General features: G+C 39.3%; 1 protein-coding gene across 1 annotated transcript in view; it reads left to right on the top strand.

Moving 5' to 3' along the window:
* The first annotated feature begins 9,710 nt into the window (after positions 1 to 9,710).
* The window catches only part of LOC118419016 (hepatic leukemia factor-like), a 30,520-nt gene continuing 29,774 nt past the window's right edge, over positions 9,711 to 10,456 (top strand). Inside the window, exon 1 of the mRNA XM_035825239.1 lies at positions 9,711 to 9,862. Coding sequence (XP_035681132.1) covers positions 9,811 to 9,862 — 52 coding nt within the window. The 5' untranslated portion in view covers positions 9,711 to 9,810. The remainder of the gene's footprint in view (positions 9,863 to 10,456) is intronic.

A 10,456-nucleotide genomic window follows, 5' to 3' on the forward strand; every position in this document is an offset into this window, starting at 1 on the left:
GATAGTCTCATTGCTGTAGTGTTCATGTAGCTGATTCCTAATTCAATGGCATCACATTTCTTACACGATGTAGAGCCTTCATTTTAGTTCATGATACATAGCCACAGGTCAGTTGTGACAAGTTTTTGGACCTCTAATGAATCTTTGGAGAATTGTGTTGTCCTTTTGGCAGGAAAATGATTATAATCTTAAAATGTTGATACAACATTCTACTTCTAAGATTCCTGTTGATAGAGAATGCAAAATAAGTTCTAGCTACATCATTATATGATACAGATACAGACTGCAACTATGTGAACAATAAAACATGTATAATTTGTCTGGAAGAAAGACATTTTCTTTTAGGTAGGCTAAAAATCACAAATAAAATCTGGGAAATTTTACATTGAAGATCTGCACATAAATATTGCTGTCTACATGAGATGTCATCTTATTTAGCAGGAAATGACAAATTGGTGGTATTACAGGCTACATGCAGGGCTTGTAACTTTCCAAGAGATCTATGAATTATGCAAAACTTCTGAGAACTCCTCCATATTCCTTTGCCAGCTAATTTGCATTCAGTTCCTAGAATCTGGTGTCAGCCAATGTCAAAGTGATATCTGGAAGACTGATCTCTTGGCACAGCAGCCTTACATGCATGTGTGCTCTAGCAGTGGAAGGTTTATCTTCTAGGGGGACACTTATCACAAGAAAGCTATTCTTGTCCAAGTGTTGTTTGAGGTTGTCTCTTGAAGGAGCCTTAACCTCACATTTAGAATGTGTCCTCAAACACTGTTCGCTGCAAATGTACTTCAGTTATGTTCTTGTGGGAATGAAGCGGTTTTCTTCCTCCTGGTTTCAGAGGTAAACTTCTCACCAAATATTTGACTTGATTGACAGATCAGATGGCATTAGGCTCATTTTTCCAGCACTGGAATTTACTACAAGGAGTAAAATATAAAGATATAATGCATGCACTTTTATCAAAGTAAATGATTTAGGTGATGTGCACTTCCAAACAATGTTTTTCTGTTTTCAATGAACAACATGACTATTTAAAAAGAACATCATGACTTAATAAAAAGAACAAGGTTTGCACTAAATAACCATCCTTTACCTTGTGATGCCATCTTTGTTATGGATCAGCTACTGTGTATTATTTACATCTTCCAAACCACCTTTGTGTGTGCGTGTGTACATATGTACATGTATATGGTATATTATGAATAAACATATCTACCCAACATTATATTGGTGGATTGTTGTTGAATATATTTTAGTGAAAATTTAGTTTACTTTGCAAATGCCATCCAGATTTACACCTTGATTAACATTTAACAAAGTCCAGACCAGACTCATCATTATGACCAAATTTTTGCAGCCCAAGTGTCAATGAAAAGAAGTGTTACATGCAACAGTATTGGTCCCATACCTTCCATCAGCGAAAATTGATTTTTACTAAATATGCTATTTTGTTGCATATTGGTCAATTTGGTAATTTTCTAGGGGATACTTTTATTCCAGTGGGTACTTTTATTCGATAGAGCTTATAGAACGTAAGTTATGTACGCGCCTCTCTCTGCCTCAGAATTTTGAAGAAAAAAATTATTTCATTTCTTTGCCCAGTCTATACAATTGTTTACAAATCTGAGATTCAATAAATTAAATTGGTTTGTGGCCAAACGTGAAAATCAGAGATACACGTAGCCTGCCAGGTGCATTTATATAAAAGCAGTGATTTTGTGAAATAATTTAAAGATTAGAAGAAAACGCCTTTCATTTCACTGTGTCATAAACCTCGTATAAAATATGCTCATCCTGTTAGGGGCCTGGAGTCTGAATTGTTCAGCCACTATATAACTGCCTGGAAAAACATTGTGCAGAAATCATTTGCCCAGATTGCTCATAATCTCATTTAGTTCATCTAATTGTTTGAAGACTTGTCATTTCATCCACAAGATGTGAAACAAGACAAATGAGGCAAAATTAATAACCGGAGATACACAAGCCTGACTGATGCAGTTAAGTCAACACTGATTTTTCTTTGTAAGCAAAGAGCCGAAATGCCAGGCGAACCATTGAGCTCGCAGTGGGTGTTATTGACCTGATACAGAATATGTAGCCTCCTTCACCGGCCTCTCTGGGAAGCTTGGCAATTTTTTTTTGGGGGGGGGGGGGGTAGGTCGATTCGCGATTTTTAACCGGGAATATGCCGGGAAAGGAATATATGCAGGGAAAGGAATATACACCGGAAAGCTTGTACGGGCTATAGGCGAAATTGGCTTCCCAGTAGGCCTGCTACTCTTCGGTATCTACAAACGCAATAATGATTAAGAATGCCTTTCAGACGGCCAATTAATGTATTCGCGAGAAGTTATTCACACTGCCGCGAGAAGTAATTCACACTTCAACGTTAATAGTGCACGGCCACCCCGAAGCGTGCCACAAACCTACGTAACGTTACCGGAAACCGTGCACACGCTGCCTGCCTTTGTCACTTCCAGAGTTACAATAATTGATACAACAGTTTGAATAATTGATACACGTGCACAACTTACATTTCAGATCAGTGTAAAACATTTTTTCCAGTGGGTTTAAAACATACTTTCATACACCATCGATGATCCGACCGGCAATCTGAATGGGGAGGGGGGCGAGAGCCGTAAAAAGACGGTCGCTCGATCTCGAAAAATACAAAAAACGGTTTCCCACACGTAGTGCAAACAAGCCTTGCCTGATCAGCAACAAGGGCATGAAGTGGCGAGATGACGATGACCATGGTGAGTTCTCTGGCAATCGACGGCAAAATCTGATAGCAGAGCGACTTGCCTTGGCCTGTATACGTAAGCAAGGCCAACAAAACAATCATTGCCTTCGCAGACCACAGCAATGGCCAGGGATAGTCCTTCCCTCAACTCGGGGAAGCTCTTTCGTACATGATGGGAAGTTTCAGCGGAGTTTTTCTACGGTAAGTACTCGTTTTCAAATGAGCCGTTTTGAAATGCGTGACCCGACGACCGTTACAAAGTTACGGGTCATCGCGCGACGGGGCGTGTGCCGGGCTGCCAGTGCTGGACGCGTTTATGACGGGAAGTTCGCACATCCATACCAAATGGTGATAAGTGTTTTTTAATAGGGCTTTGTAGATGCCGAAGAGTAGCAGGCCTACTGGGAAGCCAATTTCGCCTATAGCCCGTACAAGCTTTCCGGTGTATATTCCTTTCCCTGCATATATTCCTTTCCCGGCATATTCCCGGTTAAAAATCGCGAATCGACCTACCCCCCCCCCCCCCCCCCCCAAAAAAAAAAAATTGCCAAGCTTCCCAGAGAGGCCGGTGAAGGAGGCTACAGAATATGTTCATTCTGTTAGCCAGAGCAGAAGTCTGAATCTGATTTGTTCCTCTGGTATAGCTGTCTTCCAGCCCAACACACCAGCTTGAAAGAGCATCTGATCTATCATGAAGGAATCATTGATAAAATCATTTTGGCTTTTTATCTGAAAATGCTGCATGAAAAAGCAGTTCATTGAGCAATAGTGAAAATTATACAGTCCAGAAGGCATAGAACCTCTCCAGACTAGTGCACTATTAGGGCTCTACACTAAAGACGTCATATCCTTCATATCCTTTATATGTGTATCTAACTATACCTAAGCTGCACTGGCCCATGAATGGGTATAGATAAATTCTGCAGAAGACAGCGTCTCAAGGCACTGAAATCTTTCATGTTTTGAATCTGTTGGTTCATCTTTCCTCTCACTGCCTAGCCAGATGCTTTCTACAGTACCTGCTGTAGTTGTGCACATGTTTTTATTTTTTTTATTAGGAGTTTTTTGTGGAGTTTTAAATTTGAAACAGTGTTGTATTACCATCCCAGTGCAATTACATTAGTTGTATGTTATAATTTCACAGCATGAGCTGACTGCCCAAACTATAAAAGCAAAACCAGCAAAACATCTCAAGATTACAGTTGTACTAGTACTGTACTAATTAAAGTTCTAAACTGAACTGACCTAAATTTCCTCCTTTTTCCCATAGAATGTTTTCAAGTACGTGCAGAATAGTGGGTACTTGCATCAGGCTTATAGCTGAAGTACACATTGTCAAATGCTGTATTGTTAGGCAACGTACAGGATCCAAATTGGGAAAATGCTAACTGGTTTCCAGGAATCGTAACGTCAGAGGGAAGATCATTAAATTTCTGCAAGGCATCTCAAGACAGAATCTCTTTTGTCATGTTTTTTTTTCTGACGTCAGCTTTAAGGAAGATGAAAGACATTAGGATACTGGGTACATTTGTGTAGAGCTACATTTGTATGAGTCCTACTAATAATTTGAGAGCATCAGCAAGACTGTGTGGTGTGTGTGTGTGTGTGTGTGTGTGTGTGTGTGTGTATTTGTGCGTGCATACACCGTTGAATACATATTTGTAAAAGTCCCTTTTTCTTCTTCCCCTGCATTATCTATAAGTATAAAATGTCTTGTGCACATTCATTGTAAGATCCTAAAATTAAATCTGTAACATTCATAATAGCTTGTGCACACTCACTTCAATTGTTGGAGTCTTCTCTTGAATAAAATGGCTAATACATATAATTTTATGTATTGTCATATGCATATTTATTTAAAGATTGGAATTGCAGACTATCAAAATTTCAATTTCTGTCCTACTACACACGGCATGCAAATATTCTGGGGGTGTGAAAGAATATTTACAGAAGCCTTTTGAATATTATTCAGACTTTCTCGGTGTGCTATTCTATGACCACAGTGACATTGAAAACAGCCTTCCAGATTCTACAGGAAGCCTGGAATTAGTGTTTTCAAGTGGCTGTCCTGGATACCGTGACGTCAGTGTTTGTGTCATGGTTGTACCATTATTGGGAAGAAGGGCAGAACTGAAAACATTCTAGCTTCAGAAGATGCCCTTTGAAGATATCCACTGAGCTGAAAAACAAAATGTTCTGTAATGACATCTGTAGAGTGTTGATTACGGGCACATCCGGACTCATGAATTTCAATTCTATCATAATCTAGATGTAAATTACACAAGACTTCAATGGTTCGGGAAAATCTCAAAGGATAAATGAAGTATAGAATCACTGTCAGCAATGATGAATTGGCATGACCATAATGCTGAGAACATGGTGGATATTAATTGCAATTCATTTGTAACATCCAGACAACATGATACATAAGTGCTCAGATTGTTATTTGCTTCCTCAATTACAGTAGAAAATACAGTGCACTTGTACATGTCATGCTGTTGCATTACAGATTATTGGGGGCAATGACACATGGGAAGGCCAATAGCTTTGTATTTCAGAGTCAAACCTGGTTAGGCAAGCACCTGGTGCAAGCAACAACCTCTCCCCAGCCACATTAAACAGTCCTGTCCATTTTTACATACTAGCTAACCCCAACCTGTCCTGGGCAACCACCTGTTGCCATTTTCCCTCAGCCCCTTGAGTGGTTTCAGAATCCAGGTTTGACTGTATCTAGAACATGTAAAAGCCGGCTATTAAAAGCCATGCCATTGCATGTTATTAAAGATTACCAATGAAACACTTTAAATTTTTAAACCACTTTTCTTGCCAAGCCATGTGTTTCATGGAGATTTAGTGTAATGGCAGAAGTGTAACTAATGCATAAAAGACTTTAACTGTTAAACATCATGGCTTGTTTGAAAGCATGCTCATTGACATTTGACAAAGCTACAGTATTTTGACCCATGCATCTCAGCCCATGAGGACGACCCTTAGGGCTGATTTATTTCAAGTAAAAAATCACCGGTGAAGGACTTAATTGACCGGTTAGAATTCAAGCTGTAAGGGGGCACACCCCAGTTTGTGTTGGGTTGCAAGTGTAGCAACTGACTCTACCAGTAAATTGTCCTAAAAGCAAAATACCTGCATATGGGTTGAGAGGATATCTCTTCAGCTACAAGACCAACTGAGTTTTGTTTATTCAACTTCTCTAATTTTGCTGAATTAGAGGGAATAAACATTACTTTTATATGTCAAGAAAAATGTGAAAAACGTTGTTATTATTATATTATTATAATATTTGATGTCATTCCGCAGCAGACTGTGAGAAATGTGATCTCAACCCTAGAGACTTTCCTCACTTTTTTGCCATGCACTGCCACAGACCCAGCCATGGAAGAACTGGTGTGTGCACCATTAATGAAATGTCAAGGAAACCCAGTCTACAGTCGTGGGAAACACTCACTGGTGGCCTGAGGTCGTGTGGATAACCCCCAGGCCTTTGGCCAGGGAAGCCACATGAAATGTGCATGTATGTGTACAATGTACATGTATTACCACGCTAGGCATCTTTACAATTGTCAAGAGACCGCTTCAACTTGTAAAAGTCTCTCAATATTCTTCTAGAATGCTCACCGTATAAAGATATACGCAATACCTTTGTTAATAGTACTACGCTTGCAAAACAGAAATATGCACAACTAACAAAAGAAGACTTTTTCAAATATATAATGACATCAGTTAACTATGATTTGATAGAAGAACTCTGTAAGTTCGTCTTCACATGTTTTAAGAAGAGGGAGGAAGCATGTAGAAATATAGTCGTAAGTAGAACATAGAATAGCTTACTTATCAGACTCTTTGTATGCGACTTACTGCATTTAGCCCTAGGAGGGCATGAATATGCAATGAATATGCAATAAACTTCATTGTCATTGTTCCTAATTTCAGTGAACCATAATAATACTTTTGATTTCCAGTTCCTTTACCATTCTCCTTGCTAATTTCTCAAAAGTAGTTATCCGAATTCTTTATTAGATTCTTATAATAACTTGTAATATGCCACCTGGTGCACAAGTACCAATGTGCACAAATCAAAGTGACTGGACCATCAACACTTTGTGTCATAATTCCATAATATTTGTCTGCAAGAAAGAAGAAGCCAGATGACATACAATGCAGGCCAGAATTTCTCCAGAATCCAGACATCCCTCCATAGATCCAACATCCAACCGTCCTTGTGTACTCTTTGGGGTAAATTAAGCAGCTATAGGGTATGCTGTTAGTGGGCTGGGTTGTAAAGGGGCTCTACCAGACTCCATGGGTCACTGAAAAAATATTGTTTCCAACCCAAAACAGCATTTTTGTGGTGGCATTAAGTTGAATATGAAGAGGTCACTGCAAAAACTGCAAACATAAAACCTCTACAAAAACTTCCCATTTCACCATGTAGCCGAAATTGGCCAAATAGACTTCAGCTGGCTTTTAGGAGGGGCCTGTTATCCTATAGACACTAGCAATGATATGCATTTTCCAATCTGAAAGACAGAGGCATCTGGCAGTCTGCCATCCAGCCTCTGCGTCTATGTGTAAGCAAGTCAAACATTGACCCTTGCGTGACAGGTAACACCTATAGTCTCTACCAGACTCTGGGTTGCTGGAAAACCGTAGAAATGGAACAAATAGAGGAGTAAGCCGGCCAGAGGAGTGTAGCCGGCCAGGGAACACTAGGTCGCATACTGTTCTACACTCCTCTGGCCGGCTTACTCCTTTATTTGTTCCATTTCCACGTTTTTCCAGCGACCCGGAGTCTGGTAGAGACTAGGGAACACCAAACGATAAACCGGATAGTGAGTGTCGTGACAACCATGCACCACATAACCTTATGTTTGTTTTGATTTCCTTCGCTGAAGCTGTAAAATGAGAAATCTGTTATATCTACAAAAAAAAGGTGTCCCTCAAACTATGAAACAATGCAGGATGTACCTGTAGCAGAACAATAACTTTGATACCATCTTTCTACAGCACAACACCTTAACGGCAATATCATTGGGGTGTATAAGTGTGAAAATTCAACAAAGGGTAAATATAGCAATTGTTTAGGACTGAATATGCATTGGCCACATTTTACAAAATCAGCATTGTAACATCACGATTTGACCATTCTTTTTGTGTGTTGACAGAAGGCAAATCCCTGCTGCCCATAGTCAGGAATTGAGCAGGATATGAATGATATCTAGCCGTTATCTCTTTCTTTTTCCTGGATTATCATCAAAGGATGCTTAATGGATCCCCTCATTTGAATCAAACTTAGGCCCTGTTGACATGGATGACATCTGCACACACATCAATTTCTGTCCATTTCCAAAAGTTTTGACCATACTGTAAAATTATATCAATATAAAGCAGTTGCAAAATGAGCAAATACTGGTATATGTCGTAAATTGCAACCGAAATATTCGGAAAATGGCTACTAATGTCATAGAATGCCAAAGTCAATTCAAAAGTCATTGAGGAAAATGTGGAAGGCTTGATCTTTGCATCCCTGTAACATTCATCAGTGTTCCTTCAACTCAGCTGTAGCCATACTGCTGATTAAAACAGTATAACCTGTTATGGGCTACTTTTAAAGCTGCTTTATCAGAGCGAACACAGCAAAAGTGGACTTTTGCAGGTTATGGTATGACATGCATCAAGCAATGTTAAATAAGATCAGAAACACCATGTTTAATATGATGTGCATTAGGCCCTCAGTAGGCCCTTTGACAAAAGTGCATGCAGACAAGTCATGTGGCACGCAATGCAATCTACCTATTATTTAAAAGCCAATGCTAGTAAAAAAAATTGTTAGAGGTAGAGTGGACACACAAAAAGAAGACTTTTTGTTTTCTGTAAGGGGTAATCATCTTTGCAATTCTTTTCAATTTTTTTTACCACAAATACTCCAGTCAAGCATAGTTCAGAATGGCCAATTTTACACACGATTAGATGTGCAGGGAAGACATTGACAGTGTAATTACAGTACCCTCATTGCTGTTACGTAATTGCTGTTACTAAGGATAATAACGACTCCTCTGCCCCTGAGGCCATAAGTTACTACACCTCTTATTTCACTCGATCAAAAATTTGGTCCCTGTGACAGCGTGGGAAACTGGTATATCTACTGTATTTTCTTAAATTACTATGCACTTTTCAAAATTTTCAAAATTCAAAAGGTGCTACAAGTTGTTGCAAAAGTTGGGGTGCATACTTAATTTGAGTTCGCACCAATAAATAAAAGGACCACAGATGGAAAAAGTGGTGCTACAGTTCTAAGAAGTATGCAAAACTATACATATTGTTTTTGTGCACAATATTTCTAATCTGAGCGATTTTGTAACTTGGGGTAGGTGACTCACAAGTTTGTAGAGATGTCTGTTGTTTTTAATCTACAGCATAGACCAGGCAAAATGGAATAGTGGAGAAAATTATAACAATAATTAACATGTATGTGTATCAGGCAGAATTATGCCAAGAGTTAGATTTTTCAGAAGTTTGTTTACTCAATAACAATAGAGAGTGAAAGGGTTGACAAATGGGAGCCTTGCCCTTTGGTGAAAACGACTTAGTGTCTTGGGGCTACGCATGACCTTCAGTACGGTGTCATCAGACGTTTTAATTCTGCCTAATTTAATCGTGGTCAACCCTCCCATATTAACCATCATGTAGAAAATTTCTGTAGTCCAATGGCAAAAACTTTGTCAAACTCAAAATGTGATTTTTTCATTTCTCAAGAAAGTGAACTTGAACACTTAAGAATTGACCACTCCGGATTCAATATGAGGCATAATTTGCATATGATTTCATTTCAGATCAAAGGTGACCTCTCCATATTCAATTAAAAGTGCCGTCGGCACATGACCCGTTAAGAATAAGTTCAAATTCCTCAGAGTCCGGTTGTGCGGTACCAGCCAGTGCTGCTTCATACACTTTTGCATGCGGTATCCAAAAAGATTGGTGCTGGAGTTCTCTGACAATTGTCAAGAGCGATATATAAAACAGAAGCAAAAGGGCCCGAGTAGAACATGTCAAGCAAAATGATTGCTGAATGGATGCGGAGGCGACGTCTGGCATATGGTAAGTTCAACTTTTTTACCTGTTATCTGCCATTATGATGATTTCCATGGCACTAAACTGAGTTTAAAGTTTTTTTCCAACCTTATTTTAGCATGATTGTATGATATTGATGTTACTTTTCAGCGTTTAAAAGGACAAACATCAGTAGCATTGAAGCGCATTGAAATGTAAGAAAACCTTTTAAAACTTACACAGGATATGCAATTGAGGTAATTACTCAGGTGTCCAATCCTATCACAAAGGTGGCATACTGGCCTTATGGTTAGGGCTGTTGATAAAAGAACATTGATCCCTGACAGGTCACCATGTTGTGTCCTTTGGAAAGGCCCTTAATATAAATTTCCTCCCTCAACTCAAGGTATGAATGAGTACCTAGCTCCAGTTAGGGACGTCCCTTCGATAGGACATTCATAAATGGAGGTCCTGTTAAGACAGTCACAAGAACCCACCACACACAACAAAAGGTAGTGATCCATTCCAGTGTTAGCCTGGGTACCATCCGTATTCTACCGGGGCTCCTTACACTCACTACCCTAAAAAGTATTTTTTATGGTAGTGAGTCTAAGGAGCACCGGTAGACTAAGTACGGTACAA

The sequence above is a fragment of the Branchiostoma floridae genome, chromosome 7 (assembly GCF_000003815.2).
Source record: "Branchiostoma floridae strain S238N-H82 chromosome 7, Bfl_VNyyK, whole genome shotgun sequence".
Lineage (NCBI taxonomy): Eukaryota > Metazoa > Chordata > Leptocardii > Amphioxiformes > Branchiostomatidae > Branchiostoma > Branchiostoma floridae.